Source organism: Oncorhynchus keta, chromosome 23 (genome assembly GCF_023373465.1).
Source record: "Oncorhynchus keta strain PuntledgeMale-10-30-2019 chromosome 23, Oket_V2, whole genome shotgun sequence".
NCBI classification, from domain to species: domain Eukaryota; kingdom Metazoa; phylum Chordata; class Actinopteri; order Salmoniformes; family Salmonidae; genus Oncorhynchus; species Oncorhynchus keta.
The window spans coordinates 1,176,972-1,204,922 of NC_068443.1; the positions used below are offsets into that span (position 1 = coordinate 1,176,972).

At 46.3% G+C, this 27,951-nt stretch overlaps 2 protein-coding genes across 2 annotated transcripts in view; one reads left to right on the forward strand and one right to left on the reverse strand.

Moving 5' to 3' along the window:
- Positions 1-2,042: 2,042 nt before the first annotated feature.
- Positions 2,043-3,146, reverse strand: LOC127911126 (uncharacterized). Its single transcript, XM_052477386.1, has 2 exons — positions 2,478-3,146; positions 2,043-2,423 (listed from the first exon to the last, which is right to left on the reverse strand). Exons 1-2 carry the CDS (start codon positions 2,958-2,960, stop codon positions 2,043-2,045), a joined length of 864 nt encoding a protein of 287 aa, XP_052333346.1. The 5' UTR covers positions 2,961-3,146.
- A 4,042-nt stretch (positions 3,147-7,188) lies between these two features.
- Positions 7,189-27,951, forward strand: part of LOC118377712 (microtubule cross-linking factor 1-like) — a 171,516-nt gene continuing 150,753 nt past the window's right edge. The window contains exons 1-3 of the mRNA XM_052477387.1: positions 7,189-8,641; positions 18,680-18,904; positions 27,401-27,559. Of these exons, the coding sequence (XP_052333347.1) occupies positions 7,694-8,641; positions 18,680-18,904; positions 27,401-27,559 (1,332 nt within the window). The 5' untranslated portion in view covers positions 7,189-7,693. The remainder of the gene's footprint in view (positions 8,642-18,679; positions 18,905-27,400; positions 27,560-27,951) is intronic.

Consider the following 27,951-nt stretch of genomic DNA (forward strand, 5'->3'; position numbering starts at 1 on the left):
ATAATGATGAATAAAAACAAACCTTGTTTCAATGTTGAATCCTATCAGTACTATTCATTAGTGCACAACGTAGCAAAACGTTTTTGCAACGGAGACAAGGTTTTCTGATTGGACAATTCAGTTAGTCCCCTGTTTCAGTCTGTTTTCTTCTGTTTTGGTGTGGACAGAAGTGCAGTGGCTGATGGGTAGTGTAGTTTTTGAGGCATCTACGTACAGTCGCTATGCAGACAGGAGGAGGTAGCTACGTACAGTCACTATGAAGACAGGAGGAGGTAGCTACGTACAGTCACTATGAAGACAAGAGCTACACTATATACACAACAGTATGTAGACCCCTTTCGAATGAGTGGTTTGGCTATTTCAGCCACACCCGTTGCTGACCGGTGTATAAAATCGAGCACACAGCCATGCAATCTCCATAGACAATCATTGGCAGTAGAATGGCCTTACTGAAGAGCTCAGTGACTTTCAACGTGGCACCGTCATAGGATGGCACCTTTCCGACAAGTCAGTTTGTCAAATTTCTGCCCTGCTGGAGCTGCCCCCGGTCAACTGTAAGTGCTGTTATTGTGAAGTGTAAACTTCTAGGAGCAACAACGGCTCGGCCGAGAAGTGGTAGACCACACAAGCCCACAGAACGGGACCGCCGAGTGCTGAAGGACATTGTACATAAAAATTGTTTGTCCTCGGTTGCAACACTCACTATCGAGTTTCAAACTGCCTCTCGAAGCAATGTCAGCGTAATAACTGTTCGTCGGGAGCTTCATGAAATGAGATTCCATGGCTGAGCAACCGCACACAAGCCTAAGATCACCAATGCGCAATGTCAAGCGTCGGATGGAGTGCTGTAAAGCTCACTGCGATTGAAACTCTGGAACAGTGGGAACGGGTTCTCTGGAGTGATGAATCACATCTTCACCATCCCAATACATAGTGCCAACTGTAAAGTTTGGTGGAGGAGGAATAAAGAGGTCTGGGACTGTTTTTCATGGTTCGGACTATCACTTAAAGGTGATCCCTCCATAAAGATGTTATCAAATGTTGGGGCGGCAGCGTAGCCTAGTGGACTAGTAACCGGAAGGTTGCGAGTTCAAACCCCCGAGCTGACAACTCTGTCGTTCTGCCCCTGAACAGGCTGTTAACCCACTGTTCTCAGGCCTTCATTGAAAATAAGAATATGTTCTTAACTGACTTGCCTGGTTAAATAAAGATAAAATTAAAAAAAAAAAAAAAATTCTGCGCTGAATTTAGAAAGACGAACGCTAATAAGATTTTTTTTTTGTTAAATTCCATTGTTGTTGGAAAGGCTTGGTGGTGGCAAATTGCACAAACAGTATTGAGATTGACCCCGGAATTGACCTTAACTTGACTCATGGATTGATATATAATGAACTATTAACCTCAATGCCTAGGTCTACATCTGCTGTCGGTCTACATGGATCAAACCCCAACCAGTTAATGATGTTTTAGACCAGTTAGAGAGTCCATCCTGCCCAGATTAGCTAGTTGTCATAGTAATGTTTGAAAGATAAACCTAAGATCTGAAGCCTACCAACCAACTGAAAGAAGAGTGTCGCTCACATTGGTCTTTGCTTAAATTGGGATTCCAACATGTTTTATCAATATGCGCATAATGTTTTAGGTCAATATGCTAAAAAATATATTTTGAAGTAAGCTAACAGGCTTTACGTAAGAAGACACAGAATCCTAAACCCCGAGAGAATAATAGTTGCTTGATCTAAAAAAATAAATAAAGACCTTTGTCTGCCAGTTGTATTATTTATCATCGATTGGCTAATTTATGCACCTAAAGATTTTGTCCAGTGATATATCTGACCCTGATACCTGTTCAGTAAACTGTTATTACTAACCCCAATGGTCACTGCTGATTGGCTAGTCAGTACAACTAAGTCAAATACACTAATGCACTGATTCAATGACACGTAACTCACCTGTCCTAATCCTTGAGCAATTAGGGAGGAATAGACACAAATGGACCTTTTTAGATTAGTGTCTAGGGGTCCCTACTTCATACATAACTGTCATTTAACCAGCGCCGTTATCTTTTTCTGTTTGATTATAGCGGCCCCTTCTAGGACCTTGATTATAGCGGCCCCTTCTAGGATCTTGGTTATTAGGGTCCCTTCTAGGACCTTGATTATTGGGGTCCCTTCTAGGATCTTGGTTATTAGGGTCCCTTCTAGGACCTTGATTATTGGGGTCCCTTCTAGGACCTTGATTATTGGAGCCCCTTCTAGGACCTTGATTATTGGAGCCCCTTCTAGGACCTTGATTATTGGAGCCCCTTCTAGGACCTTGATTATTGGGGTCCCTTCTAGGACCTTGATTATAGCAGCCCCTTCTAGGACCTTGATTATTGGGGTCCCTTCTAGGACCTTGATTATTGGGGTCCCTTCTAGGACCTTGATTATTGGGGTCCCTTCTAGGACCTTAATTATAGCAGCCCCTTCTAGGACCTTGATTATTGGGGTCCCTTCTAGGACCTTGATTATAGCAGCCCCTTCTAGGACCTTGATTATTGGGGTCCCTTCTAGGACCTTGATTATAGCAGCCCCTTCTAGGACCTTGTTTATAGCAGCCCCTTCTAGGACCTTGATTATTTGGGTCCCTTTTAGGACCTTGATTATAGCAGCCCCTTCTAGGACCTTGATTATTGGCGCTCCTTCTAGGACCTTGATTATTGGGGTCCCTTCTAGGACCTTGATTATTGGGGCCCCTTCTAGGACCTTGATTATTGGGGCCCCTTCTAGGACCTTGATTATTGGGGTCCCTTCTAGGACCTTGATTATTGGGGTCCCTTCTAGGACCTTGATTATTGGGGTCCCTTCTAGGACCTTGATTATAGCAGCCCCTTCTAGGACCTTGATTATTGGGGTCCCTTCTAGGACCTTGATTATTGGGGTCCCTTCTAGGACCAGATTCAAGTCTTTAGAGTTCATGCAAGTTCATGCGTTTGTGGTTTTCACTTGGAAGCGTTTGTGCTGAGTTTTGGGGTGCATGTGGTATTGGTTTACATGCAGGGTGGAATTGGGTGGGGAAAATGAGCTGAATTCCTAGTACTATGACAGTGGTAACTGAGCCATTTTGATTTTTCCTTCAATTCCACTCCTGGTTACATGTTTTAGATTGATTCTTGATCTGTGCTTCCCATTCTAACAATCAATTAAAATATTATAAGATTGATTGAAGATTGATATCAGATATTAAACAAATGTACACTAACACAGTTAACAATTTAACATGGCATTAACCATGATCTCTGTCCTGTAGACAAGCCTTACCATACTGTGCTGCGTCAGATTACATATACTGTTTACAATGCAATCTTCTGTGACATACAGTATATGTGTCCTCTAAAGACGAAAGACTATACTTTGTATCGGGATTGGCGTCAGTTAATTCAGGAAGTGATATGAGTTTTTAAAATCCAAAGCGTGTAAAAAAAAAATAAAAAAAATAAAATGTTTAAGATAAATATCTTCTCCTTTTCAGACTACCCAGAAGTCACTGAAAATAGATGCCCTTGTTCAGTTAATTTCCTGAAGTCGTTGACTTCCATTGGAATTGACCCTGTCCCTGTTTTGTATTAATCAATTCGTTATTTGGAAGATAATAACAGTTGGCATGTTTTTAAAGTGGATTTGTGGTATTCTTTAACTAATGAAGGGAAAATAAAGAGTTATATATATTTATTACCAACTACTGTCAGACACATTTTATTGTATTTTTATTTGAAATATACTTAACAAAAAATATAAACGCAACCTGTAAAGTGTTGGTCCCTGAAATAAAAGATCCCAGAAATGTTCCATACGAACAAAAAGCTTTTTTTTTCTCAAATTTTGTGCACAAATTTGTTTACATCCCTGTTAGTCAGCATTTCTCCTTTGCCAAGATAATCCATCCACCTGAGAGTTGTGGCATATCAAGAATCTGATTAAACAGCATGATCATTACACAGGTGCACCTTGTGCTGGGGACAATAAAAGGCCACTCTAAAGTCTGCAGTTTTGTCAAACAACACAATGCCACAGATGTCTCAAGTTTTGAGGGAGCGTGCAATTGGCATGCTGACTGCAGGAATGTCCACCAGAGCTGTTGCCAGAGAATATAATTGTAATTTCTCTACCATAAGCCGCCTCCAACCGGCCTCACAACCGCAGAACATGTGTCACCAGGCCAGCCCAGGACCTCCACATCCTCACCAGGGTCTTGACCTGACTGCAGTTCAGCGTCGGAGCCGTCTTCAGTGGGCAAATGCTCACGTTCGATGGCCGCTGGAGAAGTGTGATCTTCACGGATGAATCCCAGATTCAAATGTACCGGGCAGACGGCGTCGTGTGGGCGAGCGGTTTGCTGATGTCAACGTTGTGAACAGAGTGCCCCTTTGGATTATGGTATGGGCAGGCATAAGCTACAGACAACAAACACAATTGCATTTTATCGATGGCAATTTGAATGCACAGCGATACCGTGACGAGATCCTGAGGCCCATTGTCGTGCCATTCATCCACCGCCATCATCTCATGTTCAGCATGATAATGCACGGCCCCATGTTGCAAGGATCTGTACACAATTCCTGGAAGCTGAAAATGTCCCAGTTCTTCCATAGCCTGCATAATCACCAGACATGTCACCCATTGAGCATGTTTGGGATGCTCTGGATCGACGTGTCCGTCAGCATGTTCCAGTTCCCTCCAATATCCAGCAACTTCCCACAGCCATTGAAGAGGAGTGGGACAACATTCCACAGGTCCCAATCAACAGCCTGATCAACTCTATGTGAAGGAGATGTGTCACGCTGCATGAGGCAAATGGTGGTCACACCAGATACTGACTGGTTTTCTGATCCAAACCCCTACCTCTTTTTATTAAAGGTATCTGTGACCAACAGATGCAGATCTGTATTCCCAGTCATGTGGAATCCATAGATTAGGACCCAATTTCAACTGATTTGACTGATTTCCTTATATGAACTGTAACTCAGTAAAATCTTTGAAATTGTTGCATGTTGTGTTTATATTTTTGTTCAGTGTGTATTCTGGGTCGGCAGGGTAGTCTAGTGGTTAGAGTGGAGGGGCAGCAGGTAGCCTAGTGGTTAGAGTGTAGAGGCGGCAGGTAGCCTAGTGGTTAGAGGGGAGGGGAGGGGCGGCAGATAGCCTAGTGGTTAGAGTGGAGGGGCGGCAGGGTAGTCTAGTGGTTAGAGTGTAGGTGCGGCAGGTAGCCTAGTGGTTAGAGTGTAGAGGCGGCAGGTAGCCTAGTGGTTAGAGGGGAGGGGTCTAGGGTTAGTGTAGAGGAGGCAGCAAGTCTAGTGGTTAGAGATAGCCTAGTGGTTAGAGGGGAGGGGCGGCAGGTAGCCTAGTGGTTAGAGGGGAGGGGCGGCAGATAGCCTAGTGGTTAGAGCGTTGGACTAGTAACCGAAAGGTTGCAAGATCGAGTCCCTGAGCTGACAAGGTCTGTCGTTTTGTCCATGAACAAGGCAGTCATTGAAAATAAGAATTTGTTCTTAATTGACTTGCCTAAGTTAAATAAAATGATCTTGTACTGTGTGACTGTTGTTATATTCTACATCCCAAATGGCACCCTATTCCCTAAGGCTACTATGGACTCAATGGACCCCGGTCAAAAGTAATGCCCTATAATAGGGAATAGGGTGCCAATGGACCCCGGTCAAAAGTAATGCCCTATAAATAGGGAATAGGGTGCCAATGGACCCCGGTCAAAAGTAATGCCCTATATAGGGAATAGGGTGCCAATGGACCCCGGTCAAAAGTAATGCCCTAGATAGGGAATAGGGTGCCAATGTGAGACGTACTCTGTATATTTATACGCAAACTATTGTATGATGATGGGGCTCTGTTTTTTACTTGTTGAATTACTGCTTACATTTTAAACTTTGTAAAATACAGAAAAAAGTATACATAGTTGTGGAGAAAATATACTGAACACAAATATAAAACAAAACAGGCAACCATTTCAAAGAATTTACTGAATTACAGTTCATATAAGGAAACTGTAAATAAAGATAACATTTCGAAATAAAAATAAAAAAAATCTGTCAATTTAAATAAAATAAATTAGGCCCTAATCTATGGATTTTACATGACTGGGTGCAGGGATGAGAGGGCCTGAGAGGGCAGGGGCCCGCCCACTGGGGAGACAGACCCGCCCACTGGGGAGACAGACCCACCCACTGGGGAGACAGACCCGCCCACTTGGAAGACAGACCTGCCCACTGGGGAGACAGACCCGCCCACTTGGGAGACAGACCCGCCCACTGGGGAGACAGACCCGCCCACTGGGGAGACAGACCCGCCCACTGGGGAGACAGACCCACCCACTTGGGAGCAAGGCACTCCCACCCCCAGACGATCCCGCGGGATGTGGAGGTCCTGGGCTGGCGTGGTCTGCGGTTGTGAGGCCGGTTGGACGTACTGCCAAATTCTTTAAAACAAAGTTGGCCTCTTATGGTAGAGAAATTAACATTCAATTCTCTGGCAACAGCACTGCCAATTGCACACTGCCTCAAAACGTGCCCCCAGCACAAGGTTCACCTGTGTAATGATCATGCTGTTTAATCAGCTTCTTGATATGCCACACCTGTCAGGTGGATGGATTATCTTGGCAAAGGAGAAATGCTCACTAACAGGGATATAAACACATTTTTACACAACATTTCAGAGAAATAAGCTTTTTGTGCGTATGGAACATTTCTGGGCTCTTTTATTTCAGGTCATGAAACATGGAACCAAGACTTGTTGCGTTTATATTGTTGTTCAGTGTATGTTGTTACATTACCATCTACTCAGGGGTGTATTGGGGTTTTGTGAGAAACAACGCGCATGCGCCTACATTAGGAACCACGGTAGGCTTCAGCCAGGTTCGAGACCGCAAGGTCATGGTTAGAAGGGATACAGCTTTTGTCAAATTCAAATGAACCGCAAAAGTATAAATATTACTAAGCATTTTTAGCTATCGCCCAAAACCATTTTCATACCCTTAACCTAATTATCATAACCTGCTACGTTAATTATTCTAACCTGCCGCGTGAATTCTAACCTGCTATGAAAAGTCAAATCCGACAAAAGATGTATCCCGTCTAGTCATTACATACCGCAGCGATTGCAGATTTTCCTTGTCAGATATACGGAAGGAGTGGGAAAGGTGCAAAAGACCGCGAGCAGCCGACACACGGACAGACGGGGGCCCAGAGAGCGAGGAGGAGGACGAGTCGTATCAGGGACCAACAATACGACTGGATTCATTTATATCCAAACCTTACAATTAGCAACACTGCAGATTCCATCTGTGTCGCATCGGTTTATTTAGGCTACAATAATCTCGTTTATTTCAGCGATTCCTTCAAGGAGACCGAGCGGAGCCACCGGGCTGCCGGTACCGTAGAGGGGAGTACAATGACAACCTGGTGAATGTAGCCGATGATATTTACCTAATCAGACCGAATGGAATAAAACCGCGAATAGCCTAAAGGACCGGGGTGCGCATCCCGGGAGTGATGAGAACAACGGGGAGACAGGGGCTGTGTTTCTGCTGCTGTCGGCTGGCTGTCAAATGTATTATTTATGTGTGTCGTGGACTGATCATTTGTTGATCTATCAACCCCCTCCCGTCCTCTACATATTCTCCACCGGTATCGTCGGAGTGTTGTAATATGGATCGTTCCAGTGGCTCTGGGACCAGCGAACCCACCAAACCGCCAAACCACCAGTTGGAGAAGAAACGGTTAAACCGAGCACCATCTCCGGCCAGGCCGTTCCTGAAGGATGTCCGCTCCTCGCCCAAACCAGCGGCTATCGTACCAAAATCCCCCAAACTCACCAAGCAGCAGCACTCCTCTTCCCCAGTGGCCTTATCATCCAATCAAAGCCGCATATCCAGGCGCACCCCAACCGGAGCGAAGGATAACAAACCAGCCACCGTGAAAAGTCACAGCACCAAGTCTTCGACAGTCACGAAGAAGACGGTTAAGGTCATTCAAAATGCGGCGCTCGAACCTAAACCGACCACTGCAAGCGCCAGCAAACCGAGCCCGGACAGCAGCACCAGCAGTCCACACCTCGCCCTCAAAGCCAAGAAGAGTAAAATAGCCACGCTGACCGCGTCTCACCACGGCCCGCTCAGCCTTGGCTCCCCAATCCGCGTCCCAACCGGCGCTACCCCCCTCGGTAGCAGGGTCAGTCAGACCGACAGTAGCTCCGATCTCTCTGACTGTCCCTCCGAACCCCTATCCGATGAACAGCGCCTGGCCGCGGCCGCAAGCAGCGATGGGGAGTCGGGAGGCTCCGGGTTCAGCGACAGGGATCAGGTTGATCATCCTGTCCAGGCGGCAGCATCAGCGTCAGACGCGGCCAGAGCGGCAGGGGCTACTGCCGGTAGTGGTGTTGGTTCGTTGCGCACCGCGGAGGGTAGCCCCGCGGCTGCTGGGAAAGGCGGCATGTCTCAGGCTCCAGGACCAGGTGCTCACGGAGGAGAGGGGAGTAAACATGAGAAAGCATCGACCACCGCACAATTGATAAAACTGGAATGTAGCAAAGAGATAATCGAGGAGGATTTTTTGCGGGAAATAGAAGATCTCCGCTCTGAAAACGAATACCTCAAGGTAAAAAGAGGCCGCGGGAAATGATTTCTGTTTCTATGTTTGTAATCCATACTGTGGTTTCTGCATCACCCATTGCTGTTCTGTAGGCTGCCCGCATAGTAATAGCCTCATTGATGATAGTGTGATTCACTGTATTACTGTTTGTAAAGCTTCAGTGACCCCCCCCCCAAACCCTCCACTGCTGGTTTACCCTGACATGTACCTGCTATTTCTCTCCATATAGTTGACTAGTTGGTAATGTTCTCTCTCTCTGTATTGTTGTGTATCATCAAGTTATGTTATGTTAGGACTATTACAATGAACCCCAATGACATCAGGAAAGTAGAAGAACACAATCATTTTGTCTGACCAACATCAGTTTCATATTGCAGAGCAGTTAGTTAGTTAGTTAGTTAGTTAGTTAGTTAGTTAGTTAGTTAGTTAGTTAGTTAGTTATAGCAGTTAAGTACATTTCAAATTGTAAAAGAAAATCTGTCCTCCAAATACACGATATTATCAAAAGTATATGGACACTTCGCTTGTCGAATATCTCATTCCAAAATGCAAGGGTATTAACATATGGAGTTGGTCTCCCTCCCCTTTGCTGCTATAACAGCATCCACTCTTCTGGGGAGGCTTTCCACTAGATGTTGAAACATTGCTGCTATAACAGCCTCCACTCTTCTGGGAAAGCTTTCCACTAGATGTTGGAACATTGCTGCTATAACAGCCTCCACTCTTCTGGGAAGGCTTTCCACTAGATGTTGGAACATTGCTGCTATAACAGCCTCCACTCTTCTGGGAAAGCTTTCCACTAGATGTTGGAACATTGCTGCTATAACAGCCTCCACTCTTCTGGGAAGGCTTTCCACTAGATGTTGGAACATTGCTGCTATAACAGCCTCCACTCTTCTGGGAAGGCTTTCCACTAGATGTTGGAACATTGCTGCTATAACAGCCTCCACTCTTCTGGGAAGGCTTTCCACTAGATGTTGGAACATTGCTGCTATAACAGCCTCCACTCTTCTGGGAAAGCTTTCCACTAGATGTTGGAACATTGCTGCTATAACAGCCTCCACTCTTCTGGGAAGGCTTTCCACTAGATGTTGGAACATTGCTGCTATAACAGCCTCCACTCTTCTGGGAAGGCTTTCCACTAGATGTTGGAACATTGCTGCTATAACAGCCTCCACTCTTCTGGGAAGGCTTTCCACTAGATGTTGGAACATTGCAGCTATAACAGCCTCCACTCTTCTGGGAAGGCTTTCCACTAGATGTTGGAACATTGCTGCTATAACAGCCTCCACTCTTCTGGGAAGGCTTTCCACTAGATGTTGGAACATTGCCGCTATAACAGCCTCCACTCTTCTGGGAAGGCTTTCCACTAGATGTTGGAACATTGCCGCTATAACAGCCTCCACTCTTCTGGGAAGGCTTTCCACTAGATGTTGGAACATTGCCGCTATAACAGCCTCCACTCTTCTGGGAAGGCTTTCCACTAGATGTAGGAACATTGCCGCTATAACAGCCTCCACTCTTCTGGGAAGGCTTTCCACTAGATGTAGGAACATTGCTGCTATAACAGCCTCCACTCTTCTGGGAAGGCTTTCCACTAGATGTTGGAACATTGCTGCTATAACAGCCTCCACTCTTCTGGGAGGCTTTCCACTAGATGTTGGAACATTGCTACTATAACAGCCTCCACTCTTCTGGGAAGGCTTTCCACTAGATGTTGGAACATTGCTGCTATAACAGCCTCCACTCTTCTGGGAGGCTTTCCACTAGATGTTGGAACATTGCTGCTATAACAGCCTCCACTCTTCTGGGAAAGCTTTCCACTAGATGTTGGAACATTGCTGCTATAACAGCCTCCACTCTTCTGGGAAGGCTTTCCACTAGATGTTGGAACATTGCTGCTATAACAGCCTCCACTCTTCTGGGAAGGCTTTCCACTAGATGTTGGAACATTGCTGCTATAACAGCCTCCACTCTTCTGGGAAAGCTTTCCACTAGATGTTGGAACATTGCTGCTATAACAGCCTCCACTCTTCTGGGAAGGCTTTCCACTAGATGTTGGAACATTGCTGCTATAACAGCCTCCACTCTTCTGGGAAGGCTTTCCACTAGATGTTGGAACATTGCCGCTATAACAGCCTCCACTCTTCTGGGAAGGCTTTCCACTAGATGTTGGAACATTGCCGCTATAACAGCCTCCACTCTTCTGGGAAGGCTTTCCACTAGATGTTGGAACATTGCCGCTATAACAGCCTCCACTCTTCTGGGAAGGCTTTCCACTAGATGTAGGAACATTGCATTGTGCATAACAGCCTCCACTCTTCTGGGAAGGCTTTCCACTAGATGTTGGAACATTGCTGCTATAACAGCCTCCACTCTTCTGGGAGGCTTTCCACTAGATGTTGGAACATTGCTACTATAACAGCCTCCACTCTTCTGGGAAGGCTTTCCACTAGATGTTGGAACATTGCCGCTATAACAGCCTCCACTCTTCTGGGAAGGCTTTCCACTTGAGTGAGGCTTGGCATTGTGCATGGTGATGTGAGGCTTGGCATTGTGCATGGTGATGTGAGACTTGGCATTGTGCATGGTGATGTGAGGCTTGGCATTGTGCATGGTGATGTGAGGCTTGGCATTGTGCATGGTGATGTGAGGCTTGGCATTGTGCATGGTGATGTGAGGCTTGTAAGCAGCTGCCCGGCCATGGAAACCCATTTCATGAAGCTCCTGACTAACAGTTATTGTGCTGACAGAAACTGTTAAGAACTCTGTAGTGAGTGTTGCAACCGAGGACAGACGATTTTTATGCGCTTCAGCACTCAGTGGTCCCGTTCTGTGAAGTTGTGTGGTCTACCATTTCCCGACTGAGCCGGTGTTGCTCCTAGACGTTTCCACTTCACAATAACAGCCCTTACAGTTGACCAGGGGGCAGCTCCAGCAGGGCAGAAATTTGACAAACTGACTTGTTGGAAACGTGGCATCCTATGACGATGCCACACAGTCACCGAGCTCTTCAGTAAGACCGTTACACTGCCAATGTTTGTCTATGGAGATTGCATGGCCGTGTGCTCGATTTTATGCACCTGTTGGCAACGGGTGAGGCTGAAATCGCTAAATCCACTAATTTGAAGGGGTGTCCACATACTTTTGTTTATATAGTGTATGATGACATTCACTAGTACACACATAAACTCTATGCCTACACTAAATCCAATTTACAAATTTTCAAACAAACATTTTTGCTTTAGGCTATCTCGGTTATGCTGTATATTCTCTCTCCTCTCCTCTCTTCATAATGGGCCAGTCCCAGAGGACCTTGATAGCTGTCAAATGTCCAACCTGGACTCAGGGGTAGACGTAACATAGTAAACTTAAGTCCGAAACACTCCAATTAGTATTATACAGTGCCTTCGGAAAGTATTCAGACCCCTTTACTTTTTTTTTTTACATTACAGCCTTATTCTAAAATTGATTAAATCGTTTTTTTTTTACTCATTAATCTACACACAATACCCCATATTTACAAAGCAAAAACAGGTTTTTAGGAATGTTTGCTAATTTGCCTAAAAAAAATATATATAAAAAAAACATTTACATAAGTATTCAGACCCTTTACTCAGTACTTTGTTGAAGTACCTTTGGCATAAATTTCAACATCGAGTCTTCGTGGGAATGTAGCTACAAACTTGGCACACATGTATTTGGGGAGTTTCTCCCATTCTTCTCTGCAGATCCTCTCAAGCTCTGTCAGGTTGGATGGGGAGCGTTGCTGCACAGCTATTTTCAGGTCTCTCCAGAGATGTTCGATCGGGTTCAATTCCGGGTTCTGGCTGGGCAACTCAAGGACATTCAGAGACCGAAGCCACTTCTGCGTTGTCTTGGCTGTGTGCTTAGGGTCGTTGTCCTGTCAGGCTAAAGAGTTCCATCTTGGTTTCATAACTCCAAGCGGGCTGTCATGTGCCTTTTACTGAGGAGTGGCTTCTGTCTGGCCACTCTACCATAAAGGCCTAATTGGTGGAGTGCTGCAGAGATGGTTGTCCTTCTGGAAGGTTGTCCCATCTCCACAGAGGAACTCTGACAGAGCTCTGTCATAGTGACCATCTGGTTCTTGGACACCTCCCTGACCAAGGCCCTTCTCCCCTGATTGGTCAGTTTGGGAGAGTCTTGGTGGTTCCACATTTCTTCCATTTCAGAATGATGGAGGCCACTGTGTTCTAGGAAGAGTCTTCGTGGTTCCAAACTTCTTCCATTTCTGAATGATGGAGGCCACTGTGTTCTAGGAAGAGTCTTGGTGGTTCCAAACTTCTTCCATTTCAGAATGATGGAGGCCACTGTATTCTAGGAAGAGTCTTGGTGGTTCCAAACTTCTTCCATTTCAGAATGATGGAGGCCACTGTGTTCTAGGAAGAGTCTTGGTGGTTCCACATTTCTTCCATTTCAGAATGATGGAGGTCACTGTGTTCTAGGAAGAGTCTTGTTTTTGTGGTTCCTTCCATTTCAGAATGATGGAGGCACTGTGTTCTAGGAAGAGTTTCTTCCATTTTCAGAATGATGGAGGCCACTGTGTTCTAGGAAGAGTCTTGGTGGTTCCAAACTTCTTCCATTTCAGAATGATGGAGGCCACTGTGTTCTAGGAAGAGTCTTCGTGGTTCCACATTTCTTCCATTTCAGAATGATGGAGGCCACTGTGTTCTAGGAAGAGTCTTGGTGGTTCCACATTTCTTCCATTTCAGAATGATGGAGGCCACTGTGTTCTAGGAAGAGTCTTGGTGGTTCCAAATTTCTTCCATTTCAGAATGATGGAGGCCACTGTGTTCTAGGAAGAGTCTTGGTGGTTCCACATTTCTTCCATTTCAGAATGATGGAGGCCACTGTGTTCTTGGGGACCTTCAATGCTCCAGAAATGTGTTGTTACCCTTCCCCAGATCTGTGCCTCGACACAATCCTGTCTCTGAGCTCTACGGACAATTCCTTCGACCTCCTGGCTTGGTTATTCCCCCCGACATGCACTGTTAACTGTGGGACCTTATATAGACAATTTACCAAGGGCGGCGGGTTAGCCTAGTGGTTAGAGCGTTGGACTAGTAACCGAGCTGACAAGGTAAAAATCTCATGGCTTGGTTTTTGCTCTGACATGCACTGTCAACTGTAGGACCTTTTTAAATTTATTTATATTTTTAATACATTAGCAAACATTTCTAAAAACCTGTTTCCACTTTGTCATTATGCGGTATTGTGTGTAGATTGCAGAGGATTTAAAAAAATGTATTTAATACATTTTAGAAGAAGGCTGTAACGTAAGAAAATGTGGAGAAAATCCAGGCCTCTGAATACTTCCCAAAGCCAGTGTGTGTTACATTTCTATTCATTTTTGGATGTCCATCATCCACTTCGTATGTTAAGAACAATCCCACATTTACTCCTGTTGCATCCTCTGTTTACTCCTGTTGCATCCTCTACAACCACTGTGATTATTATTATTTGACCCTGCTGGTCATCTATGAATGTTTGACCACCTTGAAGAACGATCTGGCCTTAAATGGCCACGTACTCTTTAATCTCCACCTGGCACAGCCAGAAGAGGACTGGCCACCCCTCAGAGCCTGGTTCCTCTCTAGGTTTCTTCCTAGGTTTTTGGTCTTTCTAGGGAGTTTTTCCTAGCCACTGTGCTGCTACATCTGCATTGCTTGCTGTTTGGGGTTTTAGACTGCTGGGTTTTTATATGAAGTACTTTGTCAAATCTGCTAATGTAAAAAGGGCTTTATAAATACATTTGATTTGATGATCTGTTACGAATTTGCAAAACGTATATGTTACGAATTCCATTTCTTGGCTAACGTTAGCTAGGTGGCTAACGTTAGCTAGGTGGCTAATGTTATCTAGGTGGCTAACGTTATCTAGGTGGCTAATGTTATCTAGGTGGCTAACGTTATCTAGGTGGCTAATGTTAGCTAGGTGGCTAATGTTAGCTATCATACTAATTTGAGTGTCCCGGAATTTTTGTGTACTATGTTACATTGTCAGGTGTTCAAATAGTCAGACAGCTGGGGCCATAGTCACACACTTCCTCTCCTCCCTCTTTCCACTCTCCCCACTTCTCTCTGTCTGTCTATGTCTCTTTTTCTCCTCTCTTTCGCTCTCACACTCTCATTATGTCTGTTTCTCTCAATTGCAATTTCAATTTAAGGGTCTCTCACTCTCCCCTCTCTCCCACTACATAACACAACCACAACTCCGACAGCTCTCTCTTCTATTCCTGCAACATAATAGTATCATTAAATCACAAAATCAATATAAGTTTATTGATTATTTCAGGGAACAGAAACGGAAGTTATATTAAAGTGCTGTTGGATCATGTCGGTTAATGATGGTTTATGATCATGTTATCAGTATTGTGATATAACACATTGACAACTTTTACAATAATCACCCTTTCCACTTCAAGTCGGTGCGTTGACAAGCAGATTCCAGAGCAGTCGCTATCCACCATGCAAAGCAAACATTAAACAAGATGATCTCAGGAAATGAAGACTTTACTTGAGTCACAGCTAATAACAGTCCTGTTGATGACTCAGTGATGTGGTACTACTACCCAGAATGGTCTGCTCAGCCTCAGAAGAAAATACTACCCTGTGTCAGGTAAACATAGTATCAAACCTGTCCATTGATTTAACTGACTCTCTGAATTTCCATTAGTCAGCTCCTCCATACCATTACAGGTGGGCAGCTCCTCCACACCATTACAGGTAGTCAGCTCCTCCATACCATTACAGGTAGTCAGCTCCTCCATACCATTACAGGTGGGCAGCTCCTCCATACCATTACAGGTAGTCAGCTCCTCCATACCATTACAGGTGGGCAGCTCCTCCATACCATTACAGGTAGTCAGCTCCTCCATACCATTACAGGTAGTCAGCTCCTCCATACCATTACAGGTAGTCAGCTCCTCCATACCATTACAGGTAGTCAGCTCCTCCACACCATTACAGGTGGGCAGCTCCTCCATACCATTACAGGTGGGCAGCTCCTCCACACCATTACAGGTGGGCAGCTCCTCCACACCATTACAGGTAGTCAGCTCCTCCACACCATTACAGGTGGGCAGCTCCTCCATACCATTACAGGTAGTCAGCTCCTCCACACCATTACAGGTAGTCAGCTCCTCCATACCATTACAGGTAGTCAGCTCCTCCATACCATTACAGGTAGTCAGCTCCTCCATACCATTACAGGTGGGCAGCTCCTCCATACCATTACAGGTAGTCAGCTCCTCCATACCATTACAGGTAGTCAGCTCCTCCATACCATTACAGGTGGGCAGCTCCTCCATACCATTACAGGTAGTCAGCTCCTCCATACCATTACAGGTAGTCAGCTCCTCCATACCATTACAGGTAGTCAGCTCCTCCATACCATTACAGGTAGTCAGCTCCTCCACACCATTACAGGTGGGCAGCTCCTCCATACCATTACAGGTAGTCAGCTCCTCCACACCATTACAGGTGGGCAGCTCCTCCACACCATTACAGGTAGTCAGCTCCTCCACACCATTACAGGTGGGCAGCTCCTCCACACCATTACAGGTGGGTAGCTCCTCCATACCATTACAGGTAGTCAACTCCTCCACACCATTACAGGTAGTCAGCTCCTCCATACCATTACAGGTAGTCAGCTACTCCATACCATTACAGGTAGTCAGCTCCTCCATACCATTACAGGTGGGCAGCTCCTCCATACCATTACAGGTAGTCTGCTCCTTCACACCATTACAGGTGGGTAGCTCCTCCACACCATTACAGGTGGGCAGCTCCTCCATACCATTACAGGTAGTCAGCTCCTCCACACCATTACAGGTGGGCAGCTCCTCCATACCATTACAGGTGGGTAGCTCCTCCACACCATCACAGGTAGTCAGCTCCTCCACACCATTACAGGTGGGTAGCTCCTCCACACCATCACAGGTAGTCAGCTCCTCCATACCATTACAGGTGGGTAGGGTCCTCCATACCATCACAGGTAGTCAGCTCCTCCATACCATTACAGGTAGTCAGCTCCTCCATACCATTTGAGGTTGGCACTACTCTACTCTACCTGTATAGGCTACTCTACTCTACCTGTATAGGCTACTCTACTCTACCTGTATAAGCTACTCTACTCTACCTGTATAGGCTACTCTACTCTACCTGTATAGGCTACTCTACTCTACCTGTATAGGCTACTCTACTCTACCTGTATAGGCTACTCTACTCTACCTGTATAGGCTACTCTACTCTACCTGTATAGGCTACTCTACTCTACCTGTATAGGCTACTCTACTCTACCTGTATAGGCTACTCTACTCTACCTGTATAGGCTACTCTACTCTACCTGTATAGGCTACTCTACTCTACCTGTATAGGCTACTCTACTCTACCTGTATAGGCTACTCTACTCTACCTGTATAGGCTACTCTACTCTACCTGTATAGGCTACTCTACTCTACCTGTATAGGCTACTCTACTCTACCTGTATAGGCTACTCTACTCTACCTGTACAGGCTACTCTACTCTACCTGTACAGGCTACTCTACTCTACCTGTACAGGCTACTCTACTCTACCTGTACAGGCTACTCTACTCTACCTGTATAGGCTAGTATACCTACTACTTCCTACTGTACTCTACACTACTCTACTATATCATGCTGTACTTTACTCTACTATATCATACTGTACTTTACTCTACTGTACTCTACTATATCCTACTGTACTTTACTCTACACTACTCTACTGTACTCTACTATATCCTACTGTACTTTACACTACTATATCATGCTGTACTTTACTCTACTATATCCTACTGTACTTTACTCCACACTACTCTACCCTACTCTACTGTACTCTACTATATCCTACTGTTCTCTACTATATCACACTGTACTTTACTCTACCCTACTGTACTCTACTATATCCTACTGTACTTTACTCTACACTACTCTACTATATCATGCTGTACTTTACACTACTCTACTATATCATGCTGTACTTTACACTACTCTACTATATCATGCTGTACTTTACACTACTCTACTATATCATGCTGTACTTTACTCTACACTACTCTACCTTATCCTACTGTACTCAACTATATCATACTGTACTTTACTCTACACTACTCTACTTTACTTTACTCTACTATATCCTACTGTACTTTACTCTACACTACTCTACTGTACTCTACACTATCTCTACTGTACTCTACCCTACTCTACTATATCATACTGTACTTTACTCTACACTACTCTACCTTATCCTACTGTACTCAACTATATCATACTGTACTTTACTCTACACTACTCTACCCTACTTTACTCTACTATATTCTACTGTACTTTACTCTACACTACTCCACTATATCCTACTGTACTTTACTCTACACTACTCTACTATATCCTACTGTTCTCTACTATATCATACTGTACTTTACTCTACACTATCTACTGTACTCTACTGTACTCTACCCTACTCTACTGTACTGTACTGTACTCTACTGTACTCTACTATATCATACTGTACTTTACTCTACTATATCATGCTGTACTCTTACTCTACCCTACTCTACTGTACTCTACTATATCTTACTCTACTGTACTCTACACGGCTTACCTGGGGAAATGGATTTCATGAACAGAATCAGTAGCGACAGCATTGGAGGTCAACTTGTTTACTTGAAAGGTTAATGGAAACCACTTGTCAAATATTTAAAACCAAGCCTTTCTGTCTCTGTGTTCAGGGTGACATGAACTCGCACAATTCATTGCCATGCCATGCTTATGAGCTGCTTATGAATGAATATTGTCTTGCTGGTTGTAGTTGACATACAGTATGCTCTCTGTGTGTACAAAAAGATTTGTCAACTTTTAGTGGACAGTGGAGGCTGAAGAGAGAACAGCTGTGTCTATCGTTACTATGCTAGTAATAGTCAAACATATCCCAGAGGGTATATCTTCACGTTCCCAACCTCTCTCTCTCTCTCTCTCTCTCTCTCTCTCTCTCTCTCTCCTCCAGGATGAAGTGGAGGAGCTGCGTGCGGAGATGGAGGAAGTCCGGGACAGTTACCTGGAAGAGGAGGTGTACCAGGTGCAGGAGTTACGCAGGGAGCTGGACCGCTCCAATAAGAACTGTCGGATCCTCCAGTACCGTCTCCGTAAGGTGGAGCAGAAGAGCCTCAGAGTGGCCCAGACTGGACATGTAGATGGAGAGCTGCTACGCAACCTGGAACAGGATCTCAAGGTACGTGTTGTTGACGAGTGGCTCAACCTGGTCAGGACCACAAGGTCTGTGTTGTTGACGAGTGGTCCAACCTGGTCAGGACCACAAGGTACGTGTTGTTGACGAGTGGCCCAACCTGGTCAGGACTACAAGGTCGCTGTTGTTGACGAGTGGTCCAACCTGGTCAGGACCACAAGGTCTGTGTTGTTGACGAGTGGCCCAACCTGGTCAGGACCACAAGGTCTGTGTTGTTGACGAGTGGTCCAACCTGGTCAGGACCACAAGGTCTGTGTTGTTGACTAGTGGTCCAACCTGGTCAGGACCACAAGGTCTGTGTTGTTGACGAGTGGTCCAACCTGGTCAGGACCACAAGGTCTGTGTTGTTGACGAGTGGTCCAACCTGGTCAGGACCTCGAGGTACGTGTTGTTGACGAGTGGTCCAACCTGGTCAGGACCACAAGGTCTGTGTTGTTGACGAGTGGCCCAACCTGGTCAGGACCACAAGGTCTGTGTTGTTGACGAGTGGTCCAACCTGGTCAGGACCACAAGGTCTGTGTTGTTGACGAGTGGTCCAACCTGGTCAGGACCACAAGGTCTGTGTTGTTGACGAGTGGTCCAACCTGGTCAGGACCACAAGGTACGTGTTGTTGACGAGTGGCTCAACCTGGTCAGGACCACAAGGTCTGTGTTGTTGACGAGTGGTCCAACCTGGTCAGGACCACAAGGTCTGTGTTGTTGACGAGTGGCCCAACCTGGTCAGGACCACAAGGTCTGTGTTGTTGACGAGTGGTCCAACCTGGTCAGGACCACAAGGTACGTGTTGTTGACGAGTGGCCCAACCTGGTCAGGACCACAAGGTCTCTGTTGTTGACGAGTGGCTCACCCTGGTCAGGACCACAAGGTCTGTGTTGTTGACGAGTGGCCCAACCTGGTCAGGACCACAAGGTCTCTGTTGTTGACGAGTGGCTCAACCTGGTCAGGACCACAAGGTCTGTGTTGTTGACGAGTGGTCCAACCTGGTCAGGATCTCGAGGTACGTGTTGTTGACGAGTGGCCCAGCCTGGTCAGGACCACAAGGTCTCTGTTGTTGACGAGTGGCCCAACCTGGTCAGGACCACAAGGTCTGTGTTGTTAACGAGTGGCCCAACCTGGTCAGGACCCCAAGGTCTGTGTTGTTGACTAGTGGTCCAACCTGGTCAGGACCACAAGGTCTCTGTTGTTGACGAGTGGTCCAACCTGGTCAGGACCACAAGGTACTGATGTTGACGAGTGGTCCAACCTGGTCAGGACCCCAAGGTCTGTGTTGTTGACTAGTGGTCCAACCTGGTCAGGACCCCAAGGTCTGTGTTGTTGACTAGTGGTCCAACCTGGTCAGGACCACAAGGTCTGTGTTGTTGACGAGTGGCCCAACCTGGTCAGGACTACAAGGTCTGTGTTGCTGACTTTCTGGTCCATACCTGGTCAGGACCACAAGGTCTCTGTTTGTATGACGAGTGGCCCAACCTGGTCAGGACCACAAGGTCTGTGTTGTTGACGAGTGGTCCAACCTGGTCAGGACCACAAGGTCTGTGTTGTTGACGAGTGGTCCAACCTGGTCAGGACCACAAGGTCTGTGTTGTTGACGAGTGGCCCAACCTGGTCAGGACCACAAGGTCTGTGTTGTTGACGAGTGGTCCAACCTGGTCAGGACCACAAGGTCTGTGTTGTTGACGAGTGGCCCAACCTGGTCAGGACCACAAGGTCTGTGTTGTTGACTAGTGGTCCAACCTGGTCAGGACCACAAGGTCTGTGTTGTTGACTAGTGGTCCAACCTGGTCAGGACCACAAGGTCTGTGTTGTTGACGAGTGGTCCAACCTGGTCAGGACCACAAGGTCTGTGTTGGTGACGAGTGGTCCAACCTGGTCAGGACCACAAGGTCTCTGTTGTTGACTGTGGAGGGCCCAACCTGGTCAGGACCCCAAGGTACGTGTTGTTGACGAGTGGCCCAGCCTGGTCAGGACCTCGAGGTATGTGTTGTTGACGAGTGGCCCAACCTGGTCAGGACCTCGAGGTATGTGTTGTTGACGAGTGGCCCAACCTGGTCAGGACCCCAAGGTCTGTGTTGGTGACGAGTGGTCCAACCTGGTCAGGACCCCAAGGTCTGTGTTGTTGACGAGTGGTCCAGTACTTGTCTTATATTATCTCCAATGTATCGGTAGCCTGGTCAGGACCTCGAGGTATGTGTTGTTGACGAGTGGCCCAACCTGGAACAGGACCACAAGGTCTCTGTTGTTGACGAGTGGCCCAACCTGGTCAGGATCTCAAGGTACGTGTTGTTGACGAGTGGTCCAACCTGGTCAGGACCACAAGGTCTGTGTTGTTGACGAGTGGCCCAACCTGGTCAGGACCACAAGGTACGTGTTGTTGACGAGTGGCTCAACCTGGTCAGGACCACAAGGTCTGTGTTGTTGACGAGTGGCCCAACCTGGTCAGGACCACAAGGTCTGTGTTGTTGACGAGTGGCTCAACCTGGTCAGGACCACAAGGTCTGTGTTGTTGACGAGTGGTCCAACCTGGTCAGGACCACAAGGTCTGTGTTGTTGACTAGTGGTCCAACCTGGAACAGGACATCAAGGTCTGTGTTGTTGACGAGTGGCCCAGCCTGGTCAGGACCACAAGGTCTGTGTTGTTGACGAGTGGCCCAGCCTGGTCAGGACCACAAGGTACGTGTTGTTGACGAGTGGCCCAACCTGGTCAGGACCACAAGGTCTCTGTTGTTGACGAGTGGCTCAACCCTGGTCAGGACCACAAGGTCTGTGTTGTTGACGAGTGGTCCAACCTGGTCAGGATCTCGAGGTACGTGTTGTTGACGAGTGGCCCAGCCTGGTCAGGATCTCGAGGTAAGACCTCTAATGCTTTAATATTTAATAATTATATAAATAGACCTGTTTAATTTTGTCTGGTTTGCCATTACAAATAAAATTGAATATATTCTGCTCATATAATTTAACCTCTTGAAGCTAGGGGGCACTATTTTTATGTTTGGAAAAATAAGGTTCCCAAAGTAAATGGCCTATTTCTCAGGACCAGATGCTAGAATATGCATATAATTAACAGATTAGGATAGAAAACCCTCTAAAGTTTCCAAAACTGTCCAAATTTAGTCTGTGAGTTAAACAGAACTGATATTGCAGGCTAAAACCTGAGGAAAATCCAATCAGGAAGTGCCCCTGTTTTTGAAACCTCTCTGTTGTTACGCATCCCTATTGCCCATTTAAAGGGATATCAACCAGATTCCTTCCCATAGAACACTGGGATATGATTAAAGAGTTAATCAGTGTGATTTTTCTGAAAATAGACAGGTATTTCCCTTTCCATGGTAGCAAAATCATATCTATTTTGCTAACTTTCTATTAAATATATTGAAGTGAGAGCTTTTCTTTCTTTTGTGATTTGTATACTGAGTATGTCCACATCACAGGGGGAAGTAAAATGTACAGGGGGATGTAAGCTCAGTGGTAGAGCATTTACATTACATTTACATTTAAGTAATTTAGCAGACGCTCTTATCCAGAGCGACTTACAAATTGGTGCATTCACCTTATGACATCCAGTAGAACAGTCACTTTACAATAGTGCATCTAAATCTTAAAGGGGGGGGGGGGAGAGAAGGATTACTTATCCTATCCTAGGTATTCCTTAAAGAGGTGGGGTTTCAGGTGTCTCCGGAAGGTGGTGATTGACTCCGCTGTCCTGGCGTCGTGAGGGAGTTTGTTCCACCATTGCGTTGCATGTGTGAGGCCCCGGGTTCAATCCCCGGCATCTCCACTCCGTTTGCCTAGTTAAATAAAAAATTAAATAAATAAATCCCCGCCAGACCATTTTATTGGTAAACTACACGCGAATGTAAGAGTTATATATATATTTTTTTTAGTGATCCAATACGTGATATTATCCACTTATCACAATTTGGTTTCAAACCAGAGAGGTTAGAACAAGTATCTAGATCATCTGTGAGGCTGTGGAGGGATCAACATTGTGGGTTTTAAAAGAAAGAGAAAGCATGAATCATCAGCGTACAATGGCACCTTTGTTTTTAAGGCCTTGATTTGTAACCCCTTGATATTATTGTTAGATCTGATTTTAACAGCTAACATTTCAACGGCCATAATAAATAGATATGCCGATAGGGGACAACCTTGTTTTTACTCCTCTTGACAGTTTAATTCTTTCTGAGGTCTAGCCATTATTTACTATTTTACACATAGGGTTACTATACATAACTTTAATTTATTGTACAAGAGATTCTCCAAAATTGAAATATTCCAGGAATTTACATATACATTTCAGTTGTACTTTATCAAAATCCTTTTCAAATTCAGCTATAGAAACCAGGCCCGGTTTCCCAGATTTTTCATAGTGTTCTTTTGTTTCCAGTACTTGTCTTATATTATCTCCAATGTATCGTCCATGTAAAAAACCTTTCTGATTAGGATGAATAATATCCGAAAATACCTTTTTAATTCTATGCGCTAAGCATTTAGCTAGAATTTTTGCATCACAACACTGAAGTGTAAGAGGCCTCCATTTCTTTAAATGGAATAGATCTTTAAATATACCACTTGGATCCTGTTTCAGTAATAATGATATCAGACCTTCTTGTTGTGTGTCCGATAATCTACCATTTATAGAGTAGTGGTTAAAACATGCTAATAACGGTCCTCTGAGTATATCATTTTTTGGGGTATACTTCCACTGTTATGCCATCTAGCCCTGGAGTTTGGTATACCTCCACTGTTATGCCATCCAGCCCTGGAGTTTGGTATACCTCCACTGGTATGCCATCTAGCCCTGGAGTTTGGTATACCTCCACTGTTATGCCATCCAGCCCTGGAGTTTGGTATACCTCCACTGTTATGCCATCTAGCCCTGGAGTTTGGTATACCTCCACTGTTATGACATCTAGCCCTGGAGTTTGGTATACCTCCACTGTTATGCCATCTAGCCCTGGAGTTTGGTATACCTCCACTGTTATGCCATCCAGCCCTGGAGTTTGGTATACCTCCACTGTTATGCCATCTAGCCCTGGAGTTTGGTATACCTCCACTGTTATGCCATCTAGCCCTGGAGTTTGGTATACCTCCACTGTTATGCCATCCAGCCCTGGAGTTTGGTATACCTCCACTGTTATGCCATCTAGCCCTGGAGTTTGGTATACCTCCACTGTTATGCCATCCAGCCCTGGAGTTTGGTATACCTCCACTGGTATGACATCTAGACCTGGAGTTTGGTATACTTCAACTGGTATGTCATCTAGCCCTGGAGTTTGGTATACCTCCACTGGTATGACATCCAGCCCTGGAGTTTGGTATACCTCCACTGTTATGCCATCTAGCCCTGGAGTTTGGTATACTTCCACTGGTATGCCATCTAGCCCTGGAGTTTGGTATACTTCCCTGGTATGTCATCCAGCCCTGGAGTTTGGTATACCTCCACTGTTATGCCATCCAGCCCTGGAGTTTGGTATACCTCCACTGGTATGACATCTAGACCTGGAGTTTGGTATACTTCAACTGGTATGTCATCTAGCCCTGGAGTTTGGTATACCTCCACTGGTATGACATCCAGCCCTGGAGTTTGGTATACCTCCACTGTTATGCCATCTAGCCCTGGAGTTTGGTATACCTCCACTGTTATGCCATCCAGCCCTGGAGTTCTCAGCCTTAAAGGGTTTAATTGCATCAATAAGTTTCTCCTCTGTAATTTGGCCTTCACATGAGTCTTTCTGTACAGATGTTAATTTTACATTACTAAAAGGAAAAGAAATCCATATCATTTATCTTTGGTTAGTGGAGACGGAGGAGACTGAAACAAAAACACATGCTTAAATTACTTTCCTTCCTCTTTCAAAATATTGTTTGGCGAATCATGGGTGACTCCTCCATTTGTAACAAGTTCCAGTAAATTATTTTTGATAGTACTGTGTTCATGTACTGTGTTCATGTTCTGTGTTCATGTACTGTGTTCATGTTCTGTGTTCATGTTCTGTGTTCATGTTCTGTGTTCATGTTCTGTGTTCATGTTCTGTGTTCATGTTCTGTGTTCATGTTCTGTGTTCATGTACTGTGTTCATGTTCTGTGTTCATGTTCTGTGTTCATGTTCTGTTTTATGTACTGTGTTATGTACTGCGTTTATGTACTGTGTTATGTACTGTGTTTATGTACTGTGTTATGTACCTCAATGTCTTCAAAACTTCTTGTTCTCACACGTCACACATGACTCCATGTGACTGTGTCCCCATGTGACTGTGTCCGCATGTGACTGTGTCCCTATGTGACTGTGTCCCCATGTGACTGTGTCCCCATGTGACTGTGTCCCCATGTGACTGTGTCCCCATGTGACTGTGTCCCCATGTGACTGTGTCCCCATGTGACTGTGTCCCCATGTGACTGTGTCCCCATGTGACTGTGTCCCCATGTGACTGTGTCCCCATGTGACTGTGTCCCCATGTGACTGTGTCCCCATGTGACTGTGTCCCCATGTGACTGTGTCTCCATGTGACTGTGTCTCCATGTGACTGTGTCCCCATGTGACTGTGTCTCCATGTGACTGTGTCTCCATGTGACTGTGTCCCCATGTGACTGTGTCCCCATGTGACTGTGTCCCCATGTGACTGTGTCCCCATGTGACTGTGTCCCCATGTGACTGTGTCACCATGTGACTGTGTCCCCATGTGACTGTGTCCCCATGTGACTGTGTCCCCATGTGACTGTGTCCCATGTGACTGTGTCCCCATGTGACTGTGTCCCCATGTGACTGTGTCCCCATGTGACTGTGTCCCCATGTGACTGTGTCCCCATGTGACTGTGTCCCTATGTGACTGTGTCCCCATGTGACTGTGTCCCCATGTGACTGTGTCCCCATGTGACTGTGTCTCCATGTGACTGTGCCTCTATGTGACTGTGTCCCCATGTGACTGTGTCCCCATGTGACTGTGTCCCCATGTGACTGTGTCCCCATGTGACTGTGCCCCTATGTGACTGTGTCCCCATGTGACTGTGCCTCCATGTGACTGTGTCCCCATGTGACTGTGCCTCCATGTGACTGTGTCCCCATGTGACTGTGTCCCCATGTGACTGTGTCTCCATGTGACTGTGTCTCCATGTGACTGTGTCTCCATGTGACTGTGCCTCTATGTGACTGTGTCCCCATGTGACTGTGTCCCCATGTGACTGTGTCCCCATGTGACTGTGCCTCTATGTGACTGTGTCCCCATGTGACTGTGCCTCTATGTAACTGTGTCCCCATGTGACTGTGTCCCTATGTGACTGTGTCCCCATGTGACTGTGTCCCCATGTGACTGTGTCACTGTGTCCCCATGTGACTGTGTCCCCATGTGACTGTGTCCCCATGTGACTGTGTCCCCATGTGACTGTGTCCCCATGTGACTGTGTCCCCATGTGACTGTGTCCCCATGTGACTGTGTCCCCATGTGACTGTGTCCCCATGTGACTGTGTCTCTATGTGACTGTGTCCCCATGTGACTGTGTCCCCATGTGACTGTGTCTCCATGTGACTGTGTCCCCATGTGACTGTGTCCCCATGTGCCTGTGTCCCTGTGTAACTGTGTCCCCATGTGACTGTGTCCCCATGTGACTGTGTCCCTATGTGACTGTGTCCCCATGTGACTGTGTCCCTATGTGACTGTGTCCCCATGTGACTGTGTCCCCATGTGACTGTGTCCCCATGTGACTGTGTCCCCATGTGACTGTGTCCCCATGTGACTGTGTAACTGTGTCCCCATGTGACTGTGTCCCCATGTGACTGTGTCCCCATGTGACTGTGTCCCCATGTGACTGTGTCCCCATGTGACTGTGTCCCTATGTGACTGTGTCCCTGTGTGACTGTGTCCCCATGTGACTGTGTCCCCATGTGACTGTGTCCCCATGTGACTGTGTCCCCATGTGACTGTGTCCCCATGTGACTGTGTCCCCATGTGACTGTGTCCCTATGTGACTGTGTCCCCATGTGACTGTGTCCCCATGTGACTGTGTCCCCATGTGACTGTGTCCCCATGTGACTGTGTCCCTATGTAACTGTGTCCCCATGTGACTGTGTCTCTATGTGACTGTGTCCCCATGTAACTGTGTCTCCATGTGACTGTGTCCCCATGTGACTGTGTCCCCATGTAACTGTGTCTCTATGTGACTGTGTCTCTATGTGACTGTGTCTCTATGTGACTGTGTAACTGTGTCCCCATGTGACTGTGTCCCTATGTAACTGTGTCCCTATGTGACTGTGTCCCCATGTGACTGTGTCTCCATGTGACTGTGTCCCCATGTGACTGTGTCCCCATGTAACTGTGTCTCTATGTGACTGTGTAACTGTGTCCCCATGTGACTGTGTCCCCATGTGACTGTAACTGTGTCCCCATGTGACTGTGTCCCCATGTGACTGTGTCCCCATGTGACTGTGTCTCCATGTGACTGTGCCTCTATGTGACTGTGTCTCCATGTGTAACTGTGTCACTGTGCAGGTGGCCAAAGATGTGTCAGTGCGTCTGCACAACGAGCTGGAGAATGTAGAAGACAAGAGGACCAGGGCTGAAGATGAGAATGAGCTGCTGAGACAGAGGATCATCGAGGTGGAGATCTCTAACCAGGCTCTACACAATGAACTGGACAGAACCAAAGAGGTAGGAGAGGAGGAGGAGGAGGAGGAGGAGGAGGGAGGGGGGAGGAGGAGGAGGTGGAGATCTCTAACCAGGCTACACAATGAACTGGACAGAACCAAAGAGGTAGGAGGGAGGAGGGAGGGTCCCTAGGTGACTGTGTCTCCAGGGGAGGGGGGGGAGGAGGAGGGAGGAGGAGAGATCTCTAACCAGGCTCTACACAATGAACTGGACAGAACCAAAGAGGTAGGAGGGAGGACTGTGGAGGGGGAGGAGGAGGGGGGGAGGTGGAGATCTCTAACCAGGCTCTACACAATGAACTGGACAGAACCAAAGAGGTAGGAGGGGAGGGAGGGAGGGAGGGAGGGGGGAGGAGGGGGGGGGGGGGGTAGGAGGGGGGGTGAGATCTCTAACCA